A 14,456-nucleotide genomic window follows, 5' to 3' on the forward strand; every position below is an offset into this window, starting at 1 on the left:
TTACCTAACTACATTTTGTTTCTTGAAACAACTGAGAAAGCTGTAGTTGGGAATTGAATTTATGGGGGAAGGTTACTTTTGTTTTCTTTTTTTGTTTTATAAGTTGACTTCTTTTTTATACCTAAAAGGGAGTGTAATGCAGACACCATGGAAATTGGAGTAGAATAACTAGATTTAAACAGTCAAGTTCCAGCTTTGCCCTTTACTGGCAGTGTGATTTAGGGCAAATCACATAATTTTTCTCTTTTCTTCTCTTTAAAATGTTATATTGATGGTATGTATATAGTAAGCCATGACACTGGCTTCTCATCTTTTCTTTTTTAATGGAAAGTGGCTCTTCAGAGAAAATACAGTTGGCCATTAAAAAACAAGGAGGGATAGAGGTGCTGACCCCCGCCCCCTAGAAGTTGAAATCCAAGTATAACCTGATTTCCCAAAAACTTAACTACTAATAGTGTACTGTTGACTGGAAGCTTTACTGATGACATAAATAGTTGATTAAAACATTTTATATGCTAGTGTATTATATACTGTATTCTTAAAACAAAGTAAGCCAGAGGAAAAATGTTAACGAAAATCATAAGGAAGAGAAAATACATTTACAATATTTATTGAAAAAAAATTGTAAGTGGACATTCATAGTTCATTCATATGCATGTTTAAGGGTCAGTTGTTTTATTTTGAAATAATAGAACACTGGTTAAAAAAAATAAGTTAAAAAGTTGAAAAGTTTTTATGTAGTTCTAATTGTGTGCTGGTGTATAGTTCCAGTAGTGGAGATAGGACCTATCATGGGACTCCATTTTGAAACATATTTTGCTTTCCTGTTTCAGTACAGCTAGGACTAGAACTTGAGTTTAATGAATTGCTTGGTAATAGAGGATCCAGTTTGAGTATGCTAGGTGTTAGAGGGAATTTCAGTCTGGGATTAAAAATTAACCTGGGTATTGGATTAGTGTTGGAAACATCAGTATGGACTCATGTTTAGTTTAAAATATATACAGATACTTACAGAAATAGTTGTATATATGTGTGTTTATACTTGGGTTAGTACATACATATATTTGTCAGCTCTTTCTACTGAGAGAGCCTAGTGACACGCCAGTAGATACCCAGTGCCCAGATCTTGGTTTCTAAATATCATTCTCCAATAAAAGGAAGCAGGAGTCCTTGGAGAAATGGCTGATTTCTGGGCTGGTGCAGGGAAAATACAGGATGACCCTAGAGGAGCATCTAATAGTGCCAGCACGTAAGGAAGTGCTCAGAAATCCAAAACCCATGGGCCCATGTCAAAGCAACATAGGAGCCAACCTGAGCTTCCAGTGTTCAGAGCTGGAACAATTTGAGCAACAAAATAACCTAGTATTTGATTATTACCCAAAGCAGAACATAAATATACATGAATCCATGTTAATATAAATAAATGGTTGAGTAAATAAATAAAGAGGGGAGAAGGGTTACATTTTACAGAATTACTCCAAAAATTTGTAGATAGTGCTCTCCACCCTCTACCCTCTTCTACCTGGACTAAAGAGTAGATGGAATAAAAAAATACTATTAGGTTGGTGCAAAAGTAATTGCGGCTTTTGCAATTATTTTTAACCTTTTAAACCGCAGTTGCTTTTGCACCAGCGTACGTAACAGTAACTTCATGATGGAGTGAGCTGGCAAATACTACCTTAACCAAATGAGAAAGGCATAATCAGCTATAAATTATGGTGATGACATGTATCCTCTTCACCTCTGTGCTGTTTATTCTTTCTTTCTTAAAACCCATAATCGCAGTCTCAGCTGGAAAAAAAAGATCAGACAAACCTAAATCGAGGAACATTCTACAAAATATCTGACCAGTACTCTTAAAAAATTTCCAGAGTCTCAAAAACTAGCAAAGACTAAGAAACTGATGTTGACCAGAAGAGACTGAGGAGACATGAGGACCAAATGCATTATGGTATCAGATTGAATTCTGGAACAGAGAAAGGATCTTAGTAACATAAAGTTAGTAGTTTAGTTAATAATAATAATAATAGTTGGCTTTCACACTTCAGATGTGTATGTGAAAATTCAAGGGGGAAGTTTTCATTTATAATTCACTGTCCACTTGAAAGTAAGCATTTTATCGGGACATTAAGGTACATTTGTTATTTTGTAAATGTGAGACTATGGAGTGAATGGTAGAACTAGGCTTCCTATAAAAAACTTCCTTACTGTTTCAGATAACTACACGGAAGGGCAGTGATAATCAAATTGGGCTGGAAGGTGGATAGAAAGGTCAAACATTTTTGCAGCCTATTATGAAAAACTTTATAGACACTGTAAATTTGTTTTGTGGCAGACTTGTCCAAATTCGTATCCGTTTGAAGTGTTAGTTCATTGTTACATGATTTAAAGGATATTTTACAAAGACTATAGATACATGAACTTAATATACAGAATATCATCGTTTTTGTCATTTTTGCTTCAGTGTCACTTTATAATAAAGAGAACATTACAGATGAAATTGATTTCTGTTACCCCATTGTCTCCCTCTCCCCAACAATCTGGATTCTGAAGTTGTATGTATCCTTCTAATACAGTTTTATACATCTTTCTTTACCTGTGCGCAAAAATAGTGTTTTGTGTGAGTTAGACATTTACGTAATTATTACGTCACTTTTATAATTAGCATGAGATGTCAGCGTGGATACATAATATAGTCACTTGGGCTACAACATGTTTTATAAAACTAGTTAGCTCATAAGTGATTGGTAAGTCCAGGAATGATGTCGGATCAACCGTAAAGTTGTGTTAGTTTATTTTCTAGGTAAAGGAAACTGTGATAAAGAGTATAGAATTATAATTTCAGCAAGAAAGAGCTCTCAGCTTGTCCGCTTGCATAGACGAGTTCTTTTAGCTCTTAAAAAAACCTTTTTTTTTTGTAAATTGGTCCCCGGTACCTGTGTATTTTCCTCAAAGTTACACAGTCTTAGTTAGCATTGTAGGGTTCTTAACTTCTGACGCATACCTCCATTTCGGCCTGCACTGTTTCAGCATCCACACACCAACATTTCTACTCTATTATTTTTATGCATTTTGAATAGCTCCTGCGGAATCAATCCATCATCATGATTACTTGGAGTCTTGAATCATGTCTGTCTTCTGAGGTTCCAACTATTGGTGTTTGTTTTCATTTTTAGTGCTCAGGTTCCAAAGTTGCATAGACTTAGAGTGGTCTGCGCCGAACCCTACTTTTAACATAATCATTAGGATTTTTAGTGTTTGATTTAGAAGTTTTGACATAAATCAGTGGTATTTTAGTGTGTGTGTATGTGTGTGCGTGTGTGCGTGCGTGTGTGTGTTTCCGGAACATCAGATGTTTGGGAATGCACATCTAATGTTATGGTAAAAATTCCTGTAGCACTAATTAATTTTTTAACAGTTGTATACTATTCTATTGTATATGTCTCTCTACCACATTTTTTGAAAAGTTAAGGCTGTTTTCCAGTTTTTAGCTATTAAAAACAAGGCTATAATGAACATCCTTTTGTAGAGTTATTATACGTAGCTGAGAATTTGCTGCATCCTCGGGTATGTACATATTCATCTGTACTGAATATTGTCAGATTTCTTGCTATATAATTATGAATTTAAGCTCCTGCCAGTAATATAAAAAGTGCCTTTCTCACATTCTCGTTAACATTTGATACCATCAGATTTTTGGGTGTGGGGTAGGTGCCTAATCTTAACAGATCTTCTACAGTATCCCCCATGTTTCAGTGTTTCATTTTCATGATTACTAGTGAAGTTAGTCATCTTTTTTCAGATATCTCTGTCTATTTTTTTCTATTGAGTTCTTGCTCATTTTCTCATTGATTTGTAGTTGTTCTTAATGTATTGTGAATACTAGTCCTTTGTCTTTCTGCTTATGTGTGTTTTATCCTTGATAAGCACTTTTTGTGACTTGTCTAAGTATAACTTGGGAGCAAGAAAGGCTTAAAGATTACTCTTCTGTGTGTTCATTAGTTTTAAAGGTTTGATTTTCAGTGTAACTCTATCAGTCTTGCTTTTTTGTATATGTGTGATTTGGGCACTACTTAAATTTTTTCCACATGAAAAGTTACCAAATAGTCTACCCTTTCCTCATTGATTTTGTAATGTTTTTAAGAATTAAGTCAAAATTCAGAAGTATGCTAGTTTATCATCTTTCTACGTTGTCAACTTCATTGTTTTGGACGAACGTAGAGAGTCAAGTTTGATTTATTTGTTGCTGTAAACTTTGAGATTCAATATCAGTGTCTTTGTTGATATTTGGCACTCTGCCATTGGAGTTGCTGCTTTGTAATTGAGGAATGAAACACATGCCAGTGAACAAATGTTTAGTAATTAACTATGAAGTTTTTGGGGTGTGGTGGGAAGAGTATTTTCCACATCTTACTTTATTGGGGGAGATCACAGCATGTAAACAGAAGGATAAATTGTAATGCCTTAAATGGCTGAATGTCACATGTTGGTAAAGATGTTGGTAAAGGATTTTGGATAAAATATTTTTCAGAAAAGATGTTAAAAGTAACACTTGAATTGGTCCTTAAAATATAGAATGTTAGGTGAATACTCATGCAGTCTGTGTCGGGTAAAAGCAAATGGTGTTTTGAGGTAAAATAATTAGATAGAATACTTGGGCTGAATGAAAGTTTTCATATGGGGGAATAGTGGGATTTAAGGCCGAAAGTGTGGATTAAAGCCAGTGGTACAGTGCATTTTGAATATTATTTAAGATATTAAAACAAAAAGACAACAGGGAGATCAAGACTTTTTGGGGACAGAAGGGATAAGATAGAATGCTTGAATAGATTAATCTGAGTGAGAAGGAAAGGTTTTTAAAGAGCAGAGAGTTGAGGCTATAAAGAATAATAATGGAGATCAGAGTGTTGCTGTAGGAAGGGAAGGGAAGAGATGGACAATAGGCTAATGATGCCTTTTGTGTTAATACTTTGCATGTTCCCGTTACATTTTCTCAATTCTGGTAGTTTTGAAAGTTAGGGAATGTGTCATTCTTGCCTAAAGTCATGCTGGTAATAGTGGGCAAGGATATGGTGGTAGAGAGCTCTGTGATAGGCACATGTCAGGCTGGGTTTAGGTGAGAAATGTATAGCATGTGCTGATCAATAGAAAACTGTGATCATTTTATAACATGCTGTGCTTCTGAGAGCCTAACGACAAAGGGATAGGAATCTTAGCATTGAAATTCCCCAGTAGCATCGGCATTGTTGAAAGTTGTTAGAATTACACAGTTAAAAGTTCTTTTGGTAACTTTAGAATTGACCCTGGGAAAAGAAAAATCAAAATTGCTTCCTCAAATTGCAATTTTATGGAAACAAAACTTTTTTTCCTTTCAAAACTAGACAAGAAATTTTAGAAAAAGGCATTTGGCATAAGGGCATTTCTAACACTAAGGATGGAATGGAAATATGTGAAAAATGCAAACATAATAAGATATTTAGAAAATGAAGAAGGGCTTGCAATGCTCATGTAAAATTATCTGTCAGTAACTTTATAAAGTAGAATCAGTTTCTTTTATGTTCTTCTACTGCCTCCATCCCTAGAACTCCTGCTGAAAACAAGGTTTTATTATACAAATTAAGGAAATGAGAAGACTCGGTGTATCCAGCATAATAGGGTAGCTTACAGTGTATAGTACCAACATCCGAATCTCAGTGGCGGCATCACACAAGGGGCTCCACTTTCATGCAGAATTTACTGTCGTCCAGCCAGTGAGCTGTGTTAAATGTAAGTAAAATAAGAATGGTTTTCTCCATTGCAAATAAGATTAACAGCAATTTTACCAATACTTCCTCAGTGAGCTGTCTTTGAAGCATGTAGTTTTCATAAACAACATGTATTTTCTCGCAGCAGTTGTAGCAGGATTTTCAGTTTTATTTAGATAATAGTTCTCTTCAGTATCTCTATAAGAAATTAAGTTTCCCAGGTGTTCTCTATTGAACTTTTTTTTTTTATAAGATCTGTAGCATACTGTGGTATATTCTGCCCTATACCTCGCCTCTTAATTGTTTTATTCATTTTTGATTGTCATCCATTCACTGTTCAAATATTTACTGAGGCTCTATGTGCTAGGACTTTTTATAGCTGCTAGGGACACAGTGGTGAATAACACAGACAAGTTCCTTCCTCTTTGTCAGCGTATATTCTAATGGTGGGGGGAAAACGGACATGTGAAAAAAACAAATCAATAAGACGATATTTTGATAGTTATGAGTGCTTTTAAAGAAGAAAGTGAGTGGGGAGGGTGGGAAATGGCATTGATATTTTAAATTGGGTGTTCTGGGATAGCATCTCTAAGGTTAATAAATGACAGAAGGGTGCAGAGGAGAAAAGGAATACATTCCCTTTGAGCAGCATACCTGAAATTAGAGGAAGGTGAACTAGTGTGATGGGTGTTTGCCAACTACCATCCTGGAGCTACTTCCAGAGGATGGTATGCTGTGAAAAGAGCATGGCCTTTTGAGTCAGGGCGTGGAGACCTCTGTTGGACTCCTTATCCCCTATACCCACACTTGTACCTACTGTATATTCTTCCTGAGGATGCTTCACTGTAGAGCGTAGGTTTCTTCCTGTGTAAAAATGGGGAATCCCACCTGTTTGGGTTGTTTGTAGGAATTCGATTATGCGTGTATATGCCTTATTTCACCCTGTTGTTTTCTTGTGCAGGAATTGCCTACCCATTTTGGAAAGGGAAAACTGGAGAAGAAAATCAGCTAAATTGTTAATTTTGTCACTAAATATATAGCTGTTTTTTTTTTCAGTATCTGTAATATCCTAGGTACTGTTAATAAAATAGATAAATAAGCTAGAGCTTTTCTAGTTGTCCCTTTCAAAAAAGTAGTTTTTGAGGAAGGACAAAAATAAAGAGGAAAGTAATTAAAATGAGAAAATACGGGCTAAGCAGTTAGTCTGATCAGCTTGTTCCCTAAACCAAATCTGTAGTCTTGGTGTTGGGTAGTAGTGGGGGAACAGATCAAGTCTGCTTAAAAGTGGGCTGACGGGATAAGAAACCGGACAGTGAAAAAGCTTTCAGTGTTAGGGTTTGTGTAAGTTCTAGTTCCTATCTCTAATTGTGATAGGTCTTTTCTGGGGATCTACAGACTTACGAAAAAGTGAGCTGGTGGAAGCGATCTTCTGTTGTTGTTGTGGATGCCTTTGGAATAGAAAAGGTAGTTCTTTGAAGATGAGGGGCGAATATAAAGTGCCTTTGGAAGGTTGCTTCAATTACTAAGAAAGGAGAGAAAGCGGACATCCGGAAAGACTCATTATTAAAAGCTGAGGATTTGGGTTCAAGTTCTGGTAGGAGTATTGGTGAAAATATATATATATAAATCAGAATATTGGTTGAGGACCTTGTTTCTAAATCTAAACGTTATTTAACTAAAGAAGAAACCTGTGCTGAAAAAAAGAAAACTGAGTTACCTCCAAGTCCAGCTCCTCGCTTGGTTGCCATTGGCACTTGGAGGGGGCAGAGCTCCTTGTTACTGCTGGGTGGGAGGTGAGGCTCCCGCAGGCCCCCCCCCCCCCCACACTCTCCTTGCTGGCTGGAGGGGCATCCTGTTGCCTCACTGTTGCCTGAGTGCCTTGTGGCCTGCACTCGCAGTAGGGGGAGAGGGCGCCCTTTGCCATCTGGTGGAGTCCTGGCTCTCCACTTGGCCTTCGCTGGCACCGCCCTGGCTGGGGATATGGGGTAATGGTGGTAGTTGGGGTGCCTCATTACAGCCTGCTGAGGGTGGAAATCTAGGCTCCCTTCCTGGCTTTTACTGGCATGGGTGAGGGAGGGGCGGTAGTTTTTTTTTCCTGTGGTATTGCACTGCAGTAGCGTGATTATTGTCTGAGAACTTTCTGTCTTGCTAGGCTACTTACTCTTGTTGGTCCTTCGCTAGAGAGAGCAGGCTTTTCCTTTTTTGCCTCTGCCCATGGCATTTCCAGGTTTTCAGCTTTTTGAGACCTCCGTCTGCAATAGATGAGGCAAAAAGAAAACCCAGTGAACTCATTAACGAGGTTCAGAGGAACCTGGTCTCTTTGGCTTGTGCTACCTTCTTTTCTCTACTTTTCAGAATATTTTTATCTATTTAGAATATAATGTCCAGAGTTTTTAACTGTACTTAGTGGGAGGAATAGGGAAAAGTACATCTTTCCTTAAGGGGAAATCTAGGTGGTGATGCCTTTTAATAGAGATTGTAACGCACATCCTTACTAGTCTAAAAACTCACTATATAGAAGAGTTTCTCCTTTTGGAAGTGGTGTAGGAATAGCTGTGTTTTCTTAAGCTATTGTTATTAAGCCAGTGTTCAGAAAAATATAATACTAGTTGTCTTTAACAGGAGAATAGATTAGCATTCAGTAAAAGGCAATAAGCATAGTTGATACCCTTATTTTCTTTTATGACTTGCTTGTGAATATTAAGATAACACATGTGACTAGTTATAGGCATTTAATAAATGTCAGTGGACTCTGTTCCTGATGAGCTTCATTATATGGCTGAGTGCATAGTCTGACCACCTGAGTGAGTCACAGGAAGTTGGGGAGGAAAAGGGGAAGGGCACTTACTTTCTACTTATTGTAGAAAGCACATTTGGTAGTTGTACAGGTATTGAAGCACAGGGGATTATGGAGAAAGCAGAGGAATGTCAGTGAAATAAGATATCAGAAGAGGTTACCGGAAATATTAGTATTTAAAGAGTATTAGCAGAACAGTAGTTTTTGATCTTCGAGCCTTGAAGCATTTTTCTTGTGGACTTTGTACTGATCCTGGAGGGTGCTACAAGTTATTTATGTGATCTGTTTCTATATGATTTTACTTTACTGACTTTTAAAAATAAGTGGATATGTTCACAGAAGATGTCTCAGGTGTTGGTAAGTACATTGTTTCTCATATTTTAACATTTGAAGTGAAATTTTGATCCCTTTTTAAGAGTTCTCAGAGCTTGATAAAGTTTTGTAGACTTTTTGGTATGATGGACAAGGAAACAAAAGTTATTCACACAAGTATTTCAGGAAGCTGACAAGTAAATAAAAATCATTTGTGTGTATTTTTCTTTGTTTTGATCTAAATTTCTGGCATTTTTTTTCTCATTTAGAAAAAAGATTTAAATTATAGTCTGCTTGTTTAAAAAAACATTTTTAGTCAGTTTGACAAATAATCTTGTACTTTAAAATGTGTCATTTTATTTCTAGATTCCATAGGTTAAATGGTTAAGTAGATATTAGATCTTCAAATGTATTTAAAATCTTTTTTTAAAGTTACTTTTAAAACATTAAGTAGCAATATGGGGAATAAGATGATCTGATGTACTACTTTGGAAGGGTCTCAATGATTTTTTAAAATATAACATTCTTTTTCTAGAAGAATGTTGATTTAGATTTTAAATCTGTTGGTATTGCACTGTTTCCTTAAGAAGAATTATTATTTGAATGAAAGAAATGATAATATGATTTTATGTGACCTTTATTTTTGAATCCCTTATTTTATGAAGATTGTTAGTTCACTTAGATCACAAACGCAGTGATGTTTTCAAGTATTAGGAGGTGTATTGGTGGCTTTAATAGAACAGTTTAGGAAGCTAGCTTTATATCAGGAGAAGAAAATTTGGTGTTTGATTTACTTTCATTAATTGGAAACATAAAAGAAAACAACTCTGTAGATACCAGAATACTAAATGGAAGACAACTTCACTTGCTTATTGGGAATTAAAATAAAAACAGCAGATGAAATGTCCAAGTTGTATAATTATTTATGATTCATTATAGTACATTTTATGATACATACTGTAAAACATTAACGATACTTGACACACTGATTAGGAGCAATTTGTTTTGTGACGTTGGTTATTTTTTATTATATTGTGAATCCTACATAGACTGTATTCACTGAGTTAGAGAAATAGTATACAGATAATGCAAGAAAAGATGTGTAAGGATTTAGATTTAGTAATGTGTGCTCGCACAATTAAGATCTTTCTCTTAATGCCCTAGAACAACTTGACTTAACAGCACTGTTATTTGTGGGCATACCAAATTTTTTATTTAAAAAAAAAATCACTGAAGTAATACATGTTGAAACAAAATTCAAGCAGTGTAGAAGGATCTGTTGTGAAAAATACATTTCTTATAACTCTTCCTCAACCTCCTTCGACTCTTAGGAATTTGGTAGCTATCTTATAGACTGTTTTCTATAGAAAATCTTTTAGACTGAATTATTTGTATCCTCATCCCCTTTTATATCCTATTTTTAACACCATGAATTTAAAGTTGAGACATTATTATATAAATCATGTTAATGTTTACCAGGGACTTAACCTGGAAGATGAAATTTTAATTTTTTCCCCTTAAAGAGTTAATGTTATTTCTGCTAAGCTATTTCAAGTTATGGTAATAATTTAAAGCAGGAAGCTTGAGTGCCAGAACCTGGGCTTCTGGGGTGTCTCCCCGGTTTTGCTTTTCAGCAGATCAGCTCTCATTGTCTGTTTGCTATTGTCATCTGTGGCCACAAAAGTCCAAGCAACTTGGAGAGAAGGACCTCTATGTAGGGCTGGGTGTCTTCTGAGTCCTAGATACACTACCTTCCTTCCCTTCAGTTCTTATCCTAAAACCCCTTCATCCTAGGACTGAAAGCACCAATAACGTTTTTTAAATTAATAAAATTAGCGTGAAAAATGTGACCATTATAAATTATTGGGGTATTTTCAGTTCATTTCAATCAGTGTGGAATGTCTGAAAGAATATATTAATAGGTAAGAATTCTTTAGCGTTTTTTTCCCCACTCTTTCACTTGGCTGTCATGAAACATTCTTGTCATGGGAAAGGGAAAGGAGTAGGATGCCAAAATATGTACATAACTCCCTCCTCCCCTTTTTCTACTTTTCCCTTTTACAAATGGGGGAGGGACAGTTGACATAGGGGGCCCTTTGTCCAAACTCGAGAGGCAGCAGTTATGTGGATAATAGCTTATTTGGGGGTGGAGGAGAGAATGAGTTTAGCAACTTTCAAAATAGTCCTCCTATGTTGCATCTTTTGTTGTCTTTCTTGATGATGTTGATACAATAGCACACAGAAGTTACATGTTGATTTTATATTAAGGAGATTTTTCCTTGTTGGTCATTTTACTTTGTACTTAAGGTATTTGTGTGTGTGTGTGTGGCCAGTTTAATGATAATGAAAAGGAGAATCTGATGACTTATAGGTAGTTCCTTCTGGATCATTCCTTATATACTGTCACTTGTATTCCACAAAACAAAAACTTTAGGAATGGGGTTAACCATTTTGTTAGGTTGGAAATGTAATTTTTAAAATGTGGGTCTAATGTTGACCCAGTCAAAGCTAAAACAGTGGATGTGTACCAAATAAACATTTAATCTTGTTTATTTTCCTTATTCTTTAGTAGTATGTTTCCATATCTTCTGATTTAAGCTTCTGTAAAGTTGGAGGTTGTAGTCCTATGTATGTAACACTTTTTAGAAATTGTGGATGTAGAATTTTAAGAAATTCAGTATATTCCTTGGATTTTAATTAGCATAAGTAGGTCTGTAACTGTTTAGGAACTGGGTGATGAGATAACCTGTTTCTTTCATTTAAGAAGTAATAAAGAAGCTTGCCCTTTAATCTTGTTTTTATTCTTTGTGACCTTTGATTCTATGATATAGAAGTTATTGATGTCTATTTTCAGATCATATTCATGCACTGGCCATGACCAGATAACCAAATTGTTGTTTATATGTATTGTAACATGAAGGAATCATCTGTGAATTTTGTTGCTCCTCTTTTAAGTTATTTGTTTTTGGTTAGTGCAATCATAGTTAAGTATCTTTGATGACCTTAATAGATGAGGAATAACTAGATTCTCTTCAATCTTTTTAGCTCCCTCATTTGCTTATATTTTTCATCTTCCTTTAATTTGCTGCTTCCTACCCCTTATCTAAGAAATATCGCCAATCAATATAGCACATTCTTATTTGTGTAGAAATTATCCAGTTTGTATTTTTTCTTGGCCAATTTTGTATTGACATTACTTATGTAGGAGGTTTCCCTCATTTGTGGAATGAGATTCAGAGTTTTTCTGAGTTTGCTTTGTGAAGCCATGATACTCTAAGGGAGGACTTTTTTATTTTTTTTAACTGGATCTTGTGGAGTCATTTTCAAAGTCAGGAAGTGAAGTTGGTAGAAAATAGATGCTACAGTGTTAATATGTATTTTACTTACTGGCCAATTAGATTAAAAGAAATAAAGGGCAGAAGAAGGAGGAAACATTGGAAGCCTTACTAACATTTCAGAGATACTAGCTCAATATATAAAATTGGCTGTGAAGATGATAGCGAAAGTAGTTCTGTGTCCAGGAAATAGAAAATAGGTTGGTGAGAGCGAGAGTAAGAGAGATGCAGGTGCAGGTGGTGGTAAAATGTAGCAGGAAGAGTTTCTAGAGGAAGAGGAGGCTGGTGCAAACCTTATTTGTAAATTCGTTGAGAGCCTTGAGGTCACTTGGCGCTTGTGATAACATCTGAGTCGCACTACGTGTTTGTAAGGCCATAAACCTGAGTTTTCCCCATTCAGGGTAGACTGTATACATATATTTTAATTTGCTTCTCCCCTTTTATATCTTCGGTCCTCAGAAGATGTATTATATCTAATATTCATGGATGGGATGATGTTTCAGAGAATATTGAAGGTCATTAAAATGTTTCTGTATCTTGAGCTATATGTGGTAAATTAATTTCTTTTTTTTAGAAATGAGAAAGTTTGTTTGAATGAAGATACCATACTTTCTCCCATAGTTAATTTTTATTAAAAGATAACATAAATATCCAAAGTTATATAGTTAGTGAACAGGATAGGACAAAGATTTGTACCCAGGTCATCTGTCTCCTGAACCTGTACTCTTACTCACATTTGGTTAAATTGGAGTTACTTTCCTAGAGGAACAAGATTTGAATGTCAAGCCAAGTTCTTGGTCTTTTGTACTAGAAAGCAGCGATAGCTCTCAGAGATATACTTTTAGTTTTTTAAAACGTAGATAGCTCATGAGAGAATCAGCTCTGGCGTGTTGAGGTTGTAAAAATCAGTCTTTATATAGATTTTATGTTTTTATTAGTTTGAAAAATACTTTGCACAGTTTGAAAACTGAGGTTTTCAGATGTTGAGATGTCATGTATTAATAGCAAGTTGAAGTATTTTTCCTTGCGTGCATTACCAATAAAAATGAAGCAAGCAGTGTATATTGTAAAATATTTTGTCTTCTATGATTTATAATTTAATAACTTTTCACAATTCTTTACAGTTTTCCCAAAGATTAAAAAGTTTCTTTTCTGATTGAAAATGATATACATTGTTAAAAAAACAAAAAAAAAAGCAAGCATTAAACGTTTTTGAACAGTATAAAGAAGTCAATCATCTGAAATCCTACCAGTTAGAGAGTAACAACTGGTTAATATTGTGGTAGACACAAACACCTGGAGGTACAAATTCTTTGTTACCTTTGTATGTGAAAAATATTAATATCTTCTGGTTATTGATTTGCATTTTTTTCATGGTTACTTTTAATGAACAGAAATTGTTGATTTTAATATTAAATATGGTAGGAATCCAGTTTCATTCCCTATCCTCTAAACATGGAACATTAGTTTTACAAGCACCATGTATTTTAAAATTCATTTTTTCCCTCACTTTTTTGTCTGTTATAAATCAAGTTTGTCTGTTTATGGGCTTTCTGTTTGCTTCATTTAGTATGTCTGTTTTTATGCCAATACCACACTGTCTAATTTATAGTGTCACATAGTTTTTCTTTGTATCTTGGTTAAAAAAAACCCCAAAAAACCTTCATTTTCTTTTCCTGAAGTATTTTGGCTGTTCTTGGCCTTTTGTTCTTCTATACAAATTTAGAACCTGTTTATTCAATTCCTCTCCCAAATCTGTGATACAGTTTTGGAATTGCATTGCATTACTACATTGATTTTTGGGAGAATTGATAGCTTTGTGATACTGAGTTTTTAGAATCATCCAATGTGGCATCACTTTCCTTTTATTTCCTTTATGTCTTCCCATAAAATTTCATACTTTTCATGAAGGTTCGCATGTCTTTTGTTAGACCTACGACTTAGAACAGAGTTTATCAAACTGTGGCCCCGGGCCAAATCTGATGCCTCCTGTTTTTGTAATGTCCATGAGCTGAGAATGCTAGCTAGGAATTTTGTAAGTGGTTGGAAAAAAATCAAAAGAACAATATTTAAAATGACATGTGGAAATTACATGAAACTGCAATTTTATTGTCCATAAATAAAATTTTGTAGGTGCAGTATGTTCATTTAGTTAAGTATATGTTTGCTTTTGCACTACAGGTGGCAGAGTTTATTGTTTCAAGAGTTGGTACGGCCTGCAAATCCTAAAATATTTTACTATCTGGCCCTTTATAGAAGAAGTTTGTC

General features: G+C 35.1%; 1 protein-coding gene across 2 annotated transcripts in view; it reads left to right on the forward strand.

Moving 5' to 3' along the window:
* Positions 1 to 14,456, forward strand: part of CD2AP (CD2 associated protein) — a 109,771-nt gene that overhangs the window by 25,474 nt on the left and 69,841 nt on the right. The window contains exon 1 of one of the 2 annotated variants that reach the window (XM_033100615.1): positions 8,620 to 8,898. The exons of the other annotated variant lie outside the window; for it this stretch is intronic. Within the exon in view, the coding sequence (XP_032956506.1) occupies positions 8,884 to 8,898 (15 nt within the window). The 5' untranslated portion in view covers positions 8,620 to 8,883. Of the gene's footprint in view, positions 1 to 8,619; positions 8,899 to 14,456 lie in introns of those variants that run through there. 2 annotated transcript variants of the gene reach the window in all.

This window comes from Rhinolophus ferrumequinum, chromosome 3 (genome assembly GCF_004115265.2).
Source record: "Rhinolophus ferrumequinum isolate MPI-CBG mRhiFer1 chromosome 3, mRhiFer1_v1.p, whole genome shotgun sequence".
In the NCBI taxonomy this organism is placed as follows: Eukaryota; Metazoa; Chordata; class Mammalia; order Chiroptera; family Rhinolophidae; genus Rhinolophus; species Rhinolophus ferrumequinum.